The sequence below is a fragment of the Triticum urartu genome, chromosome 3, assembly GCF_003073215.2.
Source record: "Triticum urartu cultivar G1812 chromosome 3, Tu2.1, whole genome shotgun sequence".
NCBI classification, from domain to species: domain Eukaryota; kingdom Viridiplantae; phylum Streptophyta; class Magnoliopsida; order Poales; family Poaceae; genus Triticum; species Triticum urartu.
This window is the reverse complement of record NC_053024.1, coordinates 54,371,321-54,385,278: the sequence shown is the minus strand read 5'-3', so window position 1 is coordinate 54,385,278 and position 13,958 is coordinate 54,371,321. Positions and strand designations below refer to the sequence as shown.

Here is a 13,958-nt window from a genome sequence, read left to right as displayed (position 1 = left end):
ATTTTAAGTTATTATTAATGTAAGTGGACTCTGGCATACGTTTGAACTACCAAGTTTATTTATTTTAGGTTTTTATTTGGATCTAGTTTCATTTCATCTATAATTTGAGATGCTCGGCTGCATTGGACGCACTTACGTCACCCCGGCCAAAACAGAACACACTCTTCGCTCGGCCGACCTAAACAAATAAAAACTGGGTATGTTTGAGTTAGCGGTTGGAGTTGGTCTAATGCCTTGTACAATACTAGATGCTTAGAAAAATAAACCGGCTTTTTCTGAAGCACCAGTGCCCATTTCTATAGAAGAGACATATAATTAAACATCTATCATATACAAATAAGCACATATGTATAAGAAAAATCCGATTCATTTCTCTAAACACCTCCCCTAAGCAGCTTGCATTACACAAGGCCTAAAAGGGAACGCAATTTCCTGCAACAACGACAACACCTGCTAGAGTTGCTCTTATTAAGTTCATAAAAAACTTATTTTATATCGAAATAAATAAGAACTGAATTTGAGACAACAAGACCAACGCTCAATAACAGACCACGGATCAGTTAAAGAAAAAAAAACAGAGCGCGGATCGAAAACCAAAAGAAATCATTTGTCTCTTCCTCCTACCCGGACTATTCTACTACTACTACTGATGCTCAGCCTCAGGAGCGGCATGACGAAGGATGCCGCGGCGCGGCGGTCTTCATTTGCCATTCGAAACTGCTCCACGGACCACGCTGGAGTTGCTTCTCGGCCATATATGCACGTCCGGCTGGATTTACTTTTCGTGTGTGAGTCGTGCATTATTTTCTTTTATTTTTTTGCATCATTTGAGAGAGGCGAGGCGCCTGATGAAGATGTCGTATGCGTCGTCCCTGTCGAGCATGCTCACCCGAACGTACCTGGGGTCCGCGCCGAACTGGTTCCCGCTCCTCGTCAGGATCTTGTGCCCGCGGAGGAACCCCGCGCAGTCCTCCACGTCCTCCCTGTCGCACCGCAGCCACGCGAACGCTGCGAAAAGAGATCGAACAATGGCGCGAGGCGAGTGAGAACCGAGACCATGCGAGACATCCGGGCGAGCGTACGACATGCGTACGTACCAGGGTTATTGGCGGCCGTCTCGTTGGCGAAGTTGCAGCGGCCGGAGGTCTCGGCGGGCAGGCTGAAGATGCCGGAGGCGGCGGCGGCCTCGCGCAGCATCCTCCAGCGCTCCACCATCTTGCGCCGCCCGAAGTCGAACAGCCGGTGGCGCGAGGCGTCGCCGTCGACGTAGCCGTCGGAGACCGCGCTGAGCACCTTGGCGGCGCGCAGCTGCGAGTCCTTGGACACGCCGATGGTGTTGAGCTCCACGAACTTGGTCATCCGCCGCGCCACCTCCCGGTCCTTCACCAGCGCCCACCTGAATGCTCAACCATCGCATTTCGGTTCAGGTTCGGCAGTTCAGACTTCAGAGTAACACTCTTGTCTGAGGTGAAGTTGCAGCGAGCGACACTTACCCGATCCTCGTGCCGGCGTGGCCCGTGCTCTTGGACACGGTGAAGAGCATGATGTCGTGGTCGGCCCGTCGGGTGATGGGCGTGTACTGCGGCCAGTAGTAGGCGAGGTCATGGACGGCCTTCCCGGCGCCGGAGCTGAGCACGGCGTCGCGGATGGCGCCGTCGGGGTTGTTCGGGGAGCAGACCAGCTCGATGTAGGCGTCGCCCACGAACGAGTTTGCGTCGCCGGCCCAGCGGAAGAGCCCGGACCGGAGGAAGTCCGTGACGGCAGGGTACGACTGCATCCATGATCCATGATCAGATTCTTTCAGTGAATTTTATGTGAACTTATCCACTGAAGCAGATCGAGCCAGTGAACTGATGACTCGCTCACATTATCATAGTTCAGATTCAGATCCTCAAGAAAATAAACTATGTTTGAATAGCTAGTTCTCAGATAACCGGTTCTGTTTAAACACGAAAGCTGTTATAAGAATCTAAAATTTTGTTTGGGCAGCTTTTCAGTTTTTGAAAAACCGAAGTATTCAAAAACCACAGTATTCTTATGTGCGGAAAACAAATACTAAAAACCGTAGTTTTTCTCATGTGTGTCAAGTCCACCGAAGCGTTTGTTTTGCTGTAGTTTTCTTACAGATAACAATGGTGCATGCTAAGGGCATCTTTAACATGGACCTCAAACCACCCGTAACCGACTCGACGGCACGGTCCGGACGTTTTGTGTACCATTCAACGCGGGCCTATATCGGTTCGCTCGGTCTGGACGCACATTTTTCGGCAAACCGGAGACAAACTAGGGGGCTTTGCGGGCGTTCGGACCATTGCCACACCCACGACTGACAGCCCTGGCCCACAAAAAAAAACCACCCTCGCCCGCACACACTTCCCATCCCGCTGCCAGCTGTCCACATTCATGCCGCTGGAGAGCGGCCGCTCCGCATCGATGCCGGCGCAGAACGGACGCAACCTCTCACCGCCGGCATTGAAGCGGCGCACTCGCCGAGAGAGAGCTGCACTCCCAGCTTAACACTCCTCCTCGCCACATTCAAACGGCCACATACTGCCCGCCTTCCCTCATTAAACACGCGTGTGTGTCGAGAAACCTACTTTGGTCACACGTCCGTTCGTGAGCAGCCCGTCATTAAACACAACGTCGGTCAGCTCCGGCCATCCACTCACTATCTAGATGATGCCAGACGCCGGGCAAAATCACACACACTCCGCTCCCATCTGCTTCTTGAACTATTTTCTCTATAATCTTCATGGCATCCGGCGAGCAGGAAGAAGAGTTCTCCGACAAAAAAGCCGGCTGGGTGGCCCGTCGAGCCCGTCGGATAAGTGCCAGACAACTCCTTGCTCCACCCCCTTGACGCTCCAGGTCGCTGCAGGCCAGCTCGTGGAGGCAGAAGGTCCAAGCCGGCACGTCGTTCAACAACTTGTCGCTCCAAGCCAGCTCGCCGAGGAGTGGCGAATTGCTCCAAGCCGGCACACCGTGTTTGTATGAATTTCGTCCGGTTAATTCAGACAGTGGTTCAAATGTATGCAGAGAGCGTTAGATGGACGGCTTCCATATCCTTGTCCGTGGAGTGGTCTCCTGTCCACATACAGGAATCGATGCAAATTTACAGATCAATGTTGGAGATGTCCTAGCTCTGCAACACCTAAAAAGCAGCACGGCGGGATTAATCCAGCATGTGCTAGTGTAGGACCGGATTAATCACCTTCTGTCTCCTATAGTCATGTGTAAGAGTGTGCTCCAACGAGCTAGCTTGGTTCGTGCACGTACACGGCGACGTCAACAGGCTAAGCTCTCCCCGACGATTTCTCTTTCAGTTTTGAAATAAGTGGTTAGGACCTCTTTTTTGCAGAAAAACTTCAGCATGAGAGATACCCCAGTAACTTGAACTACATTAATGTTTTAAGCCAAACACGTCAAAACATTTAATACCAAGTTTACTCCCAAACACATCCTAAAATGTGGATAAGTTGAACTAGGTTCTACAAAAAAACAATCCGCAAAAAATGAGTTTTTGGAAAAACCACAAATAACCGCTTTCCTATAATACCAGTTTTCTACGCACGTGTAGATGGCAAGGGACTCCGACGTCCTCGTCGTAGTGAGCGACTGAGCTACTGCCGCTGGCTTGTAACCTCCAGCAAGCCCGTGGCGGCGTGTTGTTCCGGGCGCCCATTGACAACTGCGACACCATCGACGACAGTATGTTGCTCCCGGCGCGAGCGGTGCGGCCTAACGCCCATGACGATAGCTGTGACATCATCTACTTGACACCATGGACGGCGGCGTGTTGTTCTCAGGCGTGAGCGGCATGACCTCCTCGGCACCCATGGTGGCGACGACTGCGACACCATGGACGATGGCATGTTGCTCTTGTGCAGCGCCGCTCCTCAGCGTCCATGGCGACGGGTATGGCACCAACGTGTTGTTCTCGACGCCAGGAGCACGGCCGCCTCAGCGCCTATGGCGACGACTATGACATCGGGACGCTGCTTCGGTGTCGTAACTGCACATGCAGTTGGGTCATTGACATGTGGGCCAGCTGTCTGTTAGGCTCACATGTCAGTGACCCAACTGCAGGTGCAGTTACGGCACTGAAGCTCCGTCCATGACAGTGATGGAGGCATGCTGCTCCTGCAGCAAGCAATGGGACCTCCTCGACGTGGTGACTGCTGCGACACCCGCGGGTCAGAGAGCCATTTTACTATGGACAATAGTCTCCCGCCTGAGACCATTGGCACGTTGCCCAGACAGATGAGACCATTGGCATGGTGCCCGGACGGCCCATCGTCTGTGCTTGCAGCAGGATGAGTACGGAGACTATTAGGCCAACTTCAACACGACCCCATTTTGTCCATGCGTATTCGTTTAAGTCTAAACGGACAAATACGATGGCCCAACGCAGCGACCCATCCTATTTTTCTACCCGCTCTGTGTCGCTCGGATCTATTTTCGTTCTAAATTTGGGTCAGATTCGGGTCCAAAGCAAACAAAATCCGGGCGTTTTCTGAATCCATGTGGTCCGGCTATCCGTTGCATGTGAGCCATGGCCCGTTTGTCATCGAAACAAGAGGGGGCCACCCACCCACACATCTCTCTCTCTCTCCTCTTTTCTCTATTTCTCCCCCACCGATGCCGACCATGGATGCCCACTAGTCCACCTCGACGCCGCTGCCGAAGGTCAGCCACTCCACTGCCCTGTCGTCGTCGCCCTCCCCGGGTACTCGTGCGTGCTGCTGCCCTGCACGACGAGCTCCGGCATGGCGCCCTGCTGCTGCTCCAGCCGCCGAAGAACTTGGGCACGACAGCGACGGCCGAACCAGCGTCCGTGCTCCACCGTGTTGTGCTCGCGCTTGTCGCCATGGTCGCGGGGCAGCAGCAGGTGCTGCTCGAGCTCGTCGCCCGTGCCGGAGCCGGTGGTCCTCTCGCGGGCCAGCAGCAGGTGCTGCCAGAGCTCGTCGCCCATGCTCCAGAAGGATGGCGCCACCTCGTGATCCTCTCGCGGGCACTTCCTGAGGAGGAAGACGGCGGCAGTGGAGGGCGCGGAGGAGCAGGAGAAGACGACGGGGTGGTGCCGGAGCCGGTGGCCGCCAGGATGGAGGGCCCGGCCTGGCTGAGTAGCCACTCCACAGTCTGCCCGTCGGAGTTGAGCCCTAGCTCGCGGGTGAGCTGCAACACGCGCGCCGCGCACATGCCGCCCACGCCGTTCACCTCGCCGTGCCGATCCTTGGCAACCTTCGCCGCCCCCCGCCTTTCTCGGCTTTGGCATCGCGCTCCTGGAGCTCACGTACACGCTCGCCGTGCACATGCCGCCCGCGCCGTTCACCTCGCCGCGCCCGCCTTTCTCGGCTTCGGCATCACGCTCCTGGAGCTGACGTACGCGCTCGCCGCTCGACCCCAAGGCAGTGCTGCTCCGCTCGCTGCGCTCTGCAGCGGCCGTACCGCCCCCACCAGGTGTTCGACGATATGCCGGGGTGAACATGTCACCAAATGAAGCAGCACCGTTGGGTTCATACGCTCTGTCCGGACGCCGAAGTCTGTCCGCTGTCTGTTTTAACGCCCAGACAAATAAAATGTGGATAAAAACAGATTAAAAAAATGGGTTGTGCGTTGAAGTTGGTCTACGTCGCGAAGCTCAAATCCAAGCTCCGCGGAATCTGTAGCACATAATACTACCCGTGTGATTAAGCTCATGTTGCTCCCCAACAAAGAACTACTCCCTCCGTTCGGAATTACTGGTCTCAGAAATGGATGTATCTAGAACTAAAATACGTCTAGATACATCTATTTCTGTGACAAGTAATTCCAAACGAAGGGAGTACCTACATAATCACATTTTAGTTTTTCTCGATCCAAATAAGGATTTATATATACTCCCTCCATCCCAAATTAGTTAACTCAGATTTGCTTCACTTTTTTCTTGAGTTTAGAGTTGCTTGGGTGTGCGACCATCCACTAATAAAGTGGCACATGTTCTGAGGGTGGTATCAAGTCATCGTGTAAAATCTGGCTCCCCGTGTCTCTCGAGTGTGTTAGCTCGGGGATTGTTTCGGATTGGGCCCTAAACTTTGAATAAAGCAACAACGTTCCTCTAAAATTTTTTTTGTCTGGATACAGATGTATCTAAACATGTTTATCTTTTTGTGGGTAATATTTAGACATGTTTTAGTTAGATACATCTATACCTGACAAATACTCCCTCCGTCCGAAAATGCTTGTCATCAAAATAAACAAAAAAAATTGTATCTAGAACTAAAATACATCTAGATACATCCCCTTTTATCCATTTTGATGACAAGTATTTTTAGATGGAAAGAATATAAGCCAACTAATTTGATACGGAGGTTGTACTTATTGACAGAAAAATTGAGTATAAGCCCTCCTAAAATCTGTTTTCCACAATCTGGCGAACTCGCGTGCCAGAGAGCCATTTTTAGGCCCCGTTCGGTGTCCATCCGCTCCACTACTGAGCCATTTTTAGGCCCCATGTCCATCCGCTCCACTGCTCCGCTCCGGGAACGGACGAAGCTGCAGTGAAAAGTTTTGGAGTGGGTGAAACGATGCTCCGCGGATTTCAAGGAGCCGGCGCATTGCCGAATAGGGCCTTACTCTGGCTGAGACCATTGGCACGGTGTCCGGACGGCCCAGCCCCTGCGTCTATGCTTGCCATTGGCATGGCGAGCGGCAGGATGAGTACGGAGTCTTCCGGGTGACCAACATAGCACGTCGCGAAGCTCAAATCCAAGCTGGCTTGCCACGGGACAGTGTACACACTTGATAAATAATGGGGCAAATTCACTATCCATCGTGATTTACCCGGGCAACGTGGAAAACAATGGGCTTCGGCTAATATTTAAATAATGACTAATTAACATATGAAGTGGTAATTCTAAAAAAAGCTGGGGTGGAAGGCGATTCCGGCGATTCCGATAGAATCGCCAAAAAAACTGACCCTATATAAGCCTACAAAGTGCACTCCCTTGACCAAGCGTAATGTGCAGCAGTCATGGTCTGCCATTCCCTTCTTCCAAGAAAAATACTCGAGAGAAATCGAGCAGTCACAGACTTGTTCTCTCCTAAAAAAAGGAAAAAAGAGCCTGTTGGGCACCAACGGGGCACTTCGGCTGTTTCCTTTCTCACACCCAAAGAAATGACATTTTTTTTTACAACAAACTTGCTCAAGCGTTACACTCACGTATTTTTTTAATGAAGAAATGACTTTAGTGGTATTGTTGGTGAAAAAAAAACAAAATTAGCACTATATTAGTGTGAATATATTCAATTATGAACCCAGGCTCATCTGCTCTTAATGAACAGAAAAATCAAAAGAAAATATAGAAGAAAATTCAAAAGAAAAATCTCAATTTTTTTGTCAACTAAGACACTCATATGCGTGATGTCCTGAAAAATTTCATCATGTTTGGACATCTGAGGACCTTATAGCAAAATAGACAAAATCGGTCTTAACATTGCATGAAAAGTAAACTTTCTCATGGACCCTACTTTTTTCTGCCGAGAGCTACTCATATGTGCAAACACAACCAAATTTGACTCGGACATCACATACTCAAACGTCTTCTTATGCCAAAATAAAAATAATCAGTTTCTTTTAAAAATTTGCTAGTATTTTTTTTATTTTACTGTTCACACAAAGGAGCCGGATCGCCCTGTCCATATATTAGTGTTACTATTCCCTCTATATTTTCCTAAAAAATTGTTTTTCCTGCTAAGATTTTTTACAGGTTATTTAGATGAAAATTTTATACGAGTATGTCAGTAGGTCAAGTTTGTTCGAAAAAAGTTTCAAATATTTTTTACTTTTATTTCTCTGAATTATACAATTAGGCTCAAGCCTGTCCAGGCTTCACAAAAGTTCTGGCTCCGCGACTGAATCCAAGCTCCATGAAATCTGTAGTACATAATACTACTCGTGTGATTAAGCTCCCATTGCTTCCCAGACAAATAACTACTACATACTAGTCCATTTTTTTTTCTCGATCCATTCCAAGCAAGAGTTTATATATACTTATCTCAACAGAAAAACTAACTAAAACTGGTTTTCCTAAAAATCCTCCCAAAGCTGGTTTTCCACAATCTAGCGATCTCTAGGAGAGTGTTGGGATCTCCTCCGCTCCCAGCTCCTGGATGGTTGTCTGAGGCTCCATCTCCCAAATCAGGAGTAGATATCATGTTCGGCAGCTAACTCCACTCTCTACAGTCAGCTTGGTGTGGTTCAGGTAGACGCTGCATGCGAGCGAGAAAATTGGATCGAGTGAGCCCGCAAGTTAGGCGTGTTTGGTTCATAAGTTTTAGGACTTTTTTTAGTCCCAACTTATAAGTCTCAAGTCCCTAAAAAATTCCTACCTGTTTGGTTCCTGAGACTTATAAGTCTTTATAAGACCATATTACAACTATAAGTCTCTATAAGTTCCTCCTTGAAAGTCTTATTTCATAAGTCTCAAATGCCCACTTTAAGTCCCTATAAGTCCCTTCTGTTTGGTTTAGATGGTACTTATAGGGACTTATTTAAGTCCCTAGACCAATAAGTCCCTGGAACAAACACCCTCTTAGTCTGTTAGTGGCATGTGGAGCTCGGTTTCCTGCTGGATTGAACTACAGTCTGCTCCGCTCCACTCTTCATGCTCCATGGAGTTGTAGCATTCGGCACCGCTCCGCTCGCTCCGGAAGCAGAGCTGGGGAGTGCCGGAGCGGAGTGAGGGGGTGTTTGTTTAAAGGGACTTTTTTGTATAGGGACTAGAAAAAGTCCCTCTTAGCTTTTTAGAGACTAAACTAGGCATTTGAGACTAAATGAAGAAGACTCTCAAGGAGTCTTTTTGGGACTTTTCCAACAATGCCCCTCCATGCACCTATTGGCCCGCCACCCCACGGTGTTGTTTAATTGTTATTTTTTTATATACTAGAGGCAACATGGTCATTTAATAAACTCTAGAAAGGGACTAGGGACTTTTTAGTTTCTGAAAACAAACAGGGAGAGACTTTTTAGGGAAGAGACTTTTTAGTTAGGACTAGAAAAAGTCCTAGGACCGGAGAACCAAACACCACCTGAATCCAAACACGCTCTAGGCAGCAGGTTTTATCCGCTGTAGCGTCTTGTTCTTTTGCAGTAGGTTGTGGCCTGCGTGCCCTTTATCTTGTTGTGTCTATTCTATCCGCCGTCGGGCTGCCGATACTGTGTGTGTTTCTGGGACTGGTGGTTTTGTTTGACTTTATTTGTAAAGTTGGGCATATGCCTTTCTCTAAAAAAGGTAGTAAGTTTTTGCTCCGCAGTTAATTTCGATGGCCAACAACAGCTGCAACAACAACAAAGCCTTTAGTCCCAAACAAGTTAGGATAGGCTAAAGGTGAAACCCCATAAGATCCCTGCAGTTAGTTTCGACAGTTGTATTTCCATTAAGCGAATAATGGAAAGGGGTAAAACTCGGTTGGAAAAAAGGGAAAATAAACTATGGGCTAGACACTGGCACCCCATTACTGAGCTGAGCTGAGCACATGACTAATCACCAGATGTGGAACACACACATGACAATGGAATCTTAGCAACAGAGTGCCCTGCACTTTCCTGTTTCCCCAGGTTAAGTACACAGATCAATCATGGCACATGAGGTTAAGCACAAGCCGCAGACGGCGCCGCCGCCACGCCATGTGTTAGCCATACTCTCATCATCAGCACATGCCGACGGAAATTCGCGGGGACAAGGAGTTCGGAGTCCCATCTCTGCTCTGCTGCCCTAATAACATGCTAAAACTCCCCGGGACTGAGATTCAGATCTGGTTCTAGAAGCCCATGCCCATGATTGCTTACAGGGACACTCGTCGGTCGGCTCACCGGCAAATCGCCGTGATGCCTTGCCGGCCCTACGAGAAGTCTCATCACGCCATAGGGTTAACCACCATGTGGGCGCGGTGGTTCTGGGACAAGAAAATGGGGACAGAGAGAAATCGGTGGCACCATCGGGTGTCCCCCGCTGTCCTAATCTCTCTGCCCCATCTCCTCATCATTTTTAGTGGGGAATGATACGATATTGACAGGCCCTGGCATCCTTGTCACACAACATTTCATCTCCCCGATGCACTTGCCATTGGTTTATGCCACCCAAGATCCGGTGTGCCTTTGTGTTGTTAAATCTGAACTTTCGAGGAATTTTTTTTGGTGGTGGTATCGCACTTACCGAGTAGTAGGGCGCCGTGGAGACGACGCTGGTGGGCTCGGCGGCGTCGGCGGGCGACAGGGCGTAGAGCGCCGCCATGAAGAGCTGCGTGGATCCGGTGCCGACGAGGACGTGGTAGCCGTCCACGGCGGCGTTGCCGACGGTGCGGTGGAGCCGCCGCACCTGCTGGTCGAACAGAGGCTCCATGAACCAGCATACGTTGCCAACGTCTGAAAAGTAGGACATCGTCTGCCACCCCGGGATTACGAGCTCCGCCGCGTCGCCGGTCTCCCGCCAGAAGGCCTCAAACATGGTCGGGTCCCCGCTGCAGCCGACAGAACGAATGTCAAACGCGTTTGTAAACTGAGATGAGATGGGAATAGATTCGAAGTTCTTTTAAAAAAAGAGGTGAGAATAGATTCGAGCGCGGGCGGCCATCAACTATGATTCGAGCTCATGTGGTGCTGCATCGATGGCGGGAATAGACTAGTTGCGAAAATGAGAGCAAAATCATGGCGACAGGTACATGCACCGCGGATGAATCTGGCATCGATCGGCCCCAGATCGGCATCCATTCCTCCTTGACATTGACACTGAACAGGGACATGCTCCGCCGGGCGGAACGCCCATCGCCGGCTCTTCACATTGCAGATATTTTGATGCACAAATTTACCACAGAAAAAATTACGAGGAACAGGGGCTTACTGGTCTAGATTAATAACAGAATCGGAGGTTACTGAAGGCTTCCCGGTCGACGGCGCCCTCGCCGCCGCGCCGCTCGTGCCCGGCGGCGGGGCGCAGGCGTGATGTTGCTGATCAGGAGAGATGACACCGGGGTGGTGCGGGTGGCTGACGATGTACTGGTGGAGTAGGAGCGGGAGTGCGGCGACATTCAATGCGACAGACACAAAGATGAAGACTCGCCATAGTGGCATGCGCCCCGCCGGCCGCCTCCTGCCGGAGGTCTTGGTGGCGGAGCATACGCTGCCGCCGCCTCTTGGCTTCGCTCCTCGGAGCGCCGGGCCGCCGCCGTTCGCGGTCACAGCGTGTTCCTCTCGGCAGGGCGCGCCACCGCTGCCGCTGCCTCGGGGAGAGGCGATCACGTGCGCCGACGGCGGCATTAGGCCGCCGTTCACTTGGAGCTCCGCCGACGTGCGCCGTCGGGGCGCCGCCATGACGCCCGGAGGAATCGATGCTTTTGTGGTGTGAACCAGCCCAGCAAAAATCGAAAAAACAACAACTGTCTTTTGGCGAGAAAGGGCTCTTCGACCGGCTGGAATCAGCCGGGGTTTTGGGAAGAAAGATCTCCCTCCTGTTTCAGCTCGGACCTAGGACCTCGGAGCTGATTTACTTTGAGCAAGTAATGAACCGCTCTCCCTCCTCTCTCTCTCTCTCTCTCTCTAGCGCTGAGGTGACTTCGCTGGCGCACAGGCCACTCTCTCTCCTGTTGGGCTGTGACTTTGAGCAGCTGAAGCACTGGAGCAGTGATGAGGACGAGAGAGGAGGTGGGGCAAGGAGAGAGAATAGACGTCTGTGGGATGGGAGGGGTCGACGGAGACCCAGAGCGTCCAGCCTGCCGTTCTGGCTATGGCGCAGAGGTAGAGGGAAGAGCAGCCGGCCTCCACTGCACGGCTTTATTTATATTCCTTCTGTTTATGTTCAGAGGTCCAGGGAGCGGGCCCTATGGATGTGCACTGCCCATAGCTCCTACTTCAGCGACAGCGAGGAATTGTCAAATACTCGTTCTATAACGTAGTTTTTTATTAAAAAAACTCAAACCTTATAAACTTCGATCATATTATAGAGAAAAATATATTTGAAATATCAAATGGATATCATAAGAGACATTATGAGTTCTATTTTCATATCATAAGAAACTCGGCTGGGCAGCCGTTGGATCAAAAGCATGCTGAGATTCGTGCTGTTGTGTAGTTGTACTGTCTTTTTAAGGCTTGTAGTTGTACCGTCACGTTTTTTTAAGGTGAAGTCAATTTTATTCATCAAAAATCACAGAGTGGGGGATACAATTCAGGTCATAAGGTTGGCCAAACCAAACGTGGTGCCTTAGATTCAACGAGAGTGAATACTTGTCTAGACTATGTGATGGGGCACCCCTCTGGTATTTCTTTGGCTCATCTTGTGTCTTCTGTATACAAAAAATCTCAAAAAAATTCACTGTGTTTGGACTCCGTTTGGTATTGATTTTCTGCGAAGTAAAAAACAAGCAAAACGATAGCAACTGGCACTGGGCACTATGTCAATAGTCTCAAAAAATAATATAAAGTTGCTCTAAAATGATTGTAAAACATCCAAAAAGATAATATAACAACATGAAACAATAAAAAAATTATAGATACGTTGGAGACATATCAACATGCCAAGTTTAATTCCTACTTGCCCTCGAGTAGGTAAATGATAAAAACGGAATTTTGGATGTGGAATGCTGCCTAACATGTTCAACACATATTCTTTTCTTTTGTAGCATGGACATATAGACTTTTATATGATTCAAAACAATAGTCTAGTTTTGACATGAAGGTTTCAATACTTGAGCATATCAACAAGCAACCATGTCTTTAAAAATATCAACACTAAAGCAAGTTATCCCTAGCCCATCATGCTCAGTAATTGATCCATTCATGAAACACACTCGCATATTAGCTATACCCAATGCTCAAGTACGATTATAGTTATAGCTGGCCAAACGGGCCATGCTAACAGGCCAACCCGGTAGCATGCAGGACCGACACGACCCAGGCTAAACGGGCCAGGCCCGGCACGCGACACGCCATGGGCCGTGCCTGGGCCTGGAGGCTAGGCACGCAGGCCGGCACGGCATGGCCCGTTTATGTTTTTTTGAAAAATATAAATATATATGTCCTATATAAATACCTAATACCCTAATATGTTTAATATTTTCATAGTGCATGCGTATTTTATTAGTGCTTGAATCTAAGTAGTAGTAGTGTTATAGTGTAGTCTTTGTATTTTTTGTATCCTTTTGTAATTATAGAGTATGTCTTGTATTCTTTTATTCTTTCAGATGGGAGTTTTAATGATGTACATGTGCTAATAAAACTCTAGATTTATCTCACATAATAGTCTACCAAAATTTGCAATTTTCTACATTTTTTGGCCTTTTTTTTGCTGTTTTCAGAGGTATTACGAAGAAAAAGAAAAAAATCACGCCAGACAGGCCAGCGTCCTCCAATGGGCCGGCGTGCCTGGGCGTGCCGCGTGCCGGCCCACGTAGCCTACGTGCCGTGCCTGGGCTGCTAGCTCCCGCCCGTGGGCCGGCATGGCACGACTCAGTTATTATTCGTGCCAAGACGGGCCGTGCCGTGCCAGACACGTTTACGGCGGGCCGGACCGTGTCGTGCCGGCCCGGCCCGTTTGGTCAGGTATGATCATAGTGCCCCTTAGTTGGTGCTTTATAAGAGAAGATGAAGACTCAAATAAAATAAAAATTGCATAAAGTAAAAAAGAAAGACCCTTCACAGAGGGAAGTAGGGATTTGTAGAGGTGCCAGAGCTCAAAGCGAAAAAATAGAGATAAAACATTTTGGGTGGCATGCTTTTCCATTCAATAAAAATGATCGAGTAGTTCTCAAACAGAAATTAAGGTTGATTCCTTTTTTCCACCATACTTTCACATTCCACGGCTAACCGTATCCACGGGTACCGTCCATACCAACACTTTTCAAGAAATTTATTATTTGACAACACAAAGTAAATTCATTTTTTATTTCGGGATTGGGCATCCTTAATACCTTTGTCGTACTCT

General features: G+C 49.3%; 1 protein-coding gene across 2 annotated transcripts; it reads right to left on the bottom strand.

Moving 5' to 3' along the window:
* Positions 1-473: 473 nt before the first annotated feature.
* LOC125542788 (tryptophan aminotransferase-related protein 2-like) lies at positions 474-11,798 on the bottom strand. Of its 2 annotated transcripts, XM_048705961.1 has the most exons (5): positions 10,881-11,793; positions 10,197-10,500; positions 1,494-1,771; positions 1,098-1,396; positions 474-1,008 (listed from the first exon to the last, which is right to left on the bottom strand). In XM_048705961.1, the coding sequence occupies exons 1-5, from the start codon at positions 11,348-11,350 to the stop codon at positions 824-826; spliced, it is 1,536 nt and encodes a 511-aa protein (XP_048561918.1). In that variant the 5' UTR covers positions 11,351-11,793; the 3' UTR covers positions 474-823. The 2 variants fall into 2 exon arrangements, with proteins under 2 accessions (XP_048561918.1, XP_048561917.1); XM_048705960.1 differs by lacking the exons at positions 474-1,008; positions 1,098-1,396; positions 1,494-1,771 and adding an exon at positions 4,569-5,554 and having other exon boundaries at positions 10,881-11,798.
* Positions 11,799-13,958: the final 2,160 nt, after the last annotated feature.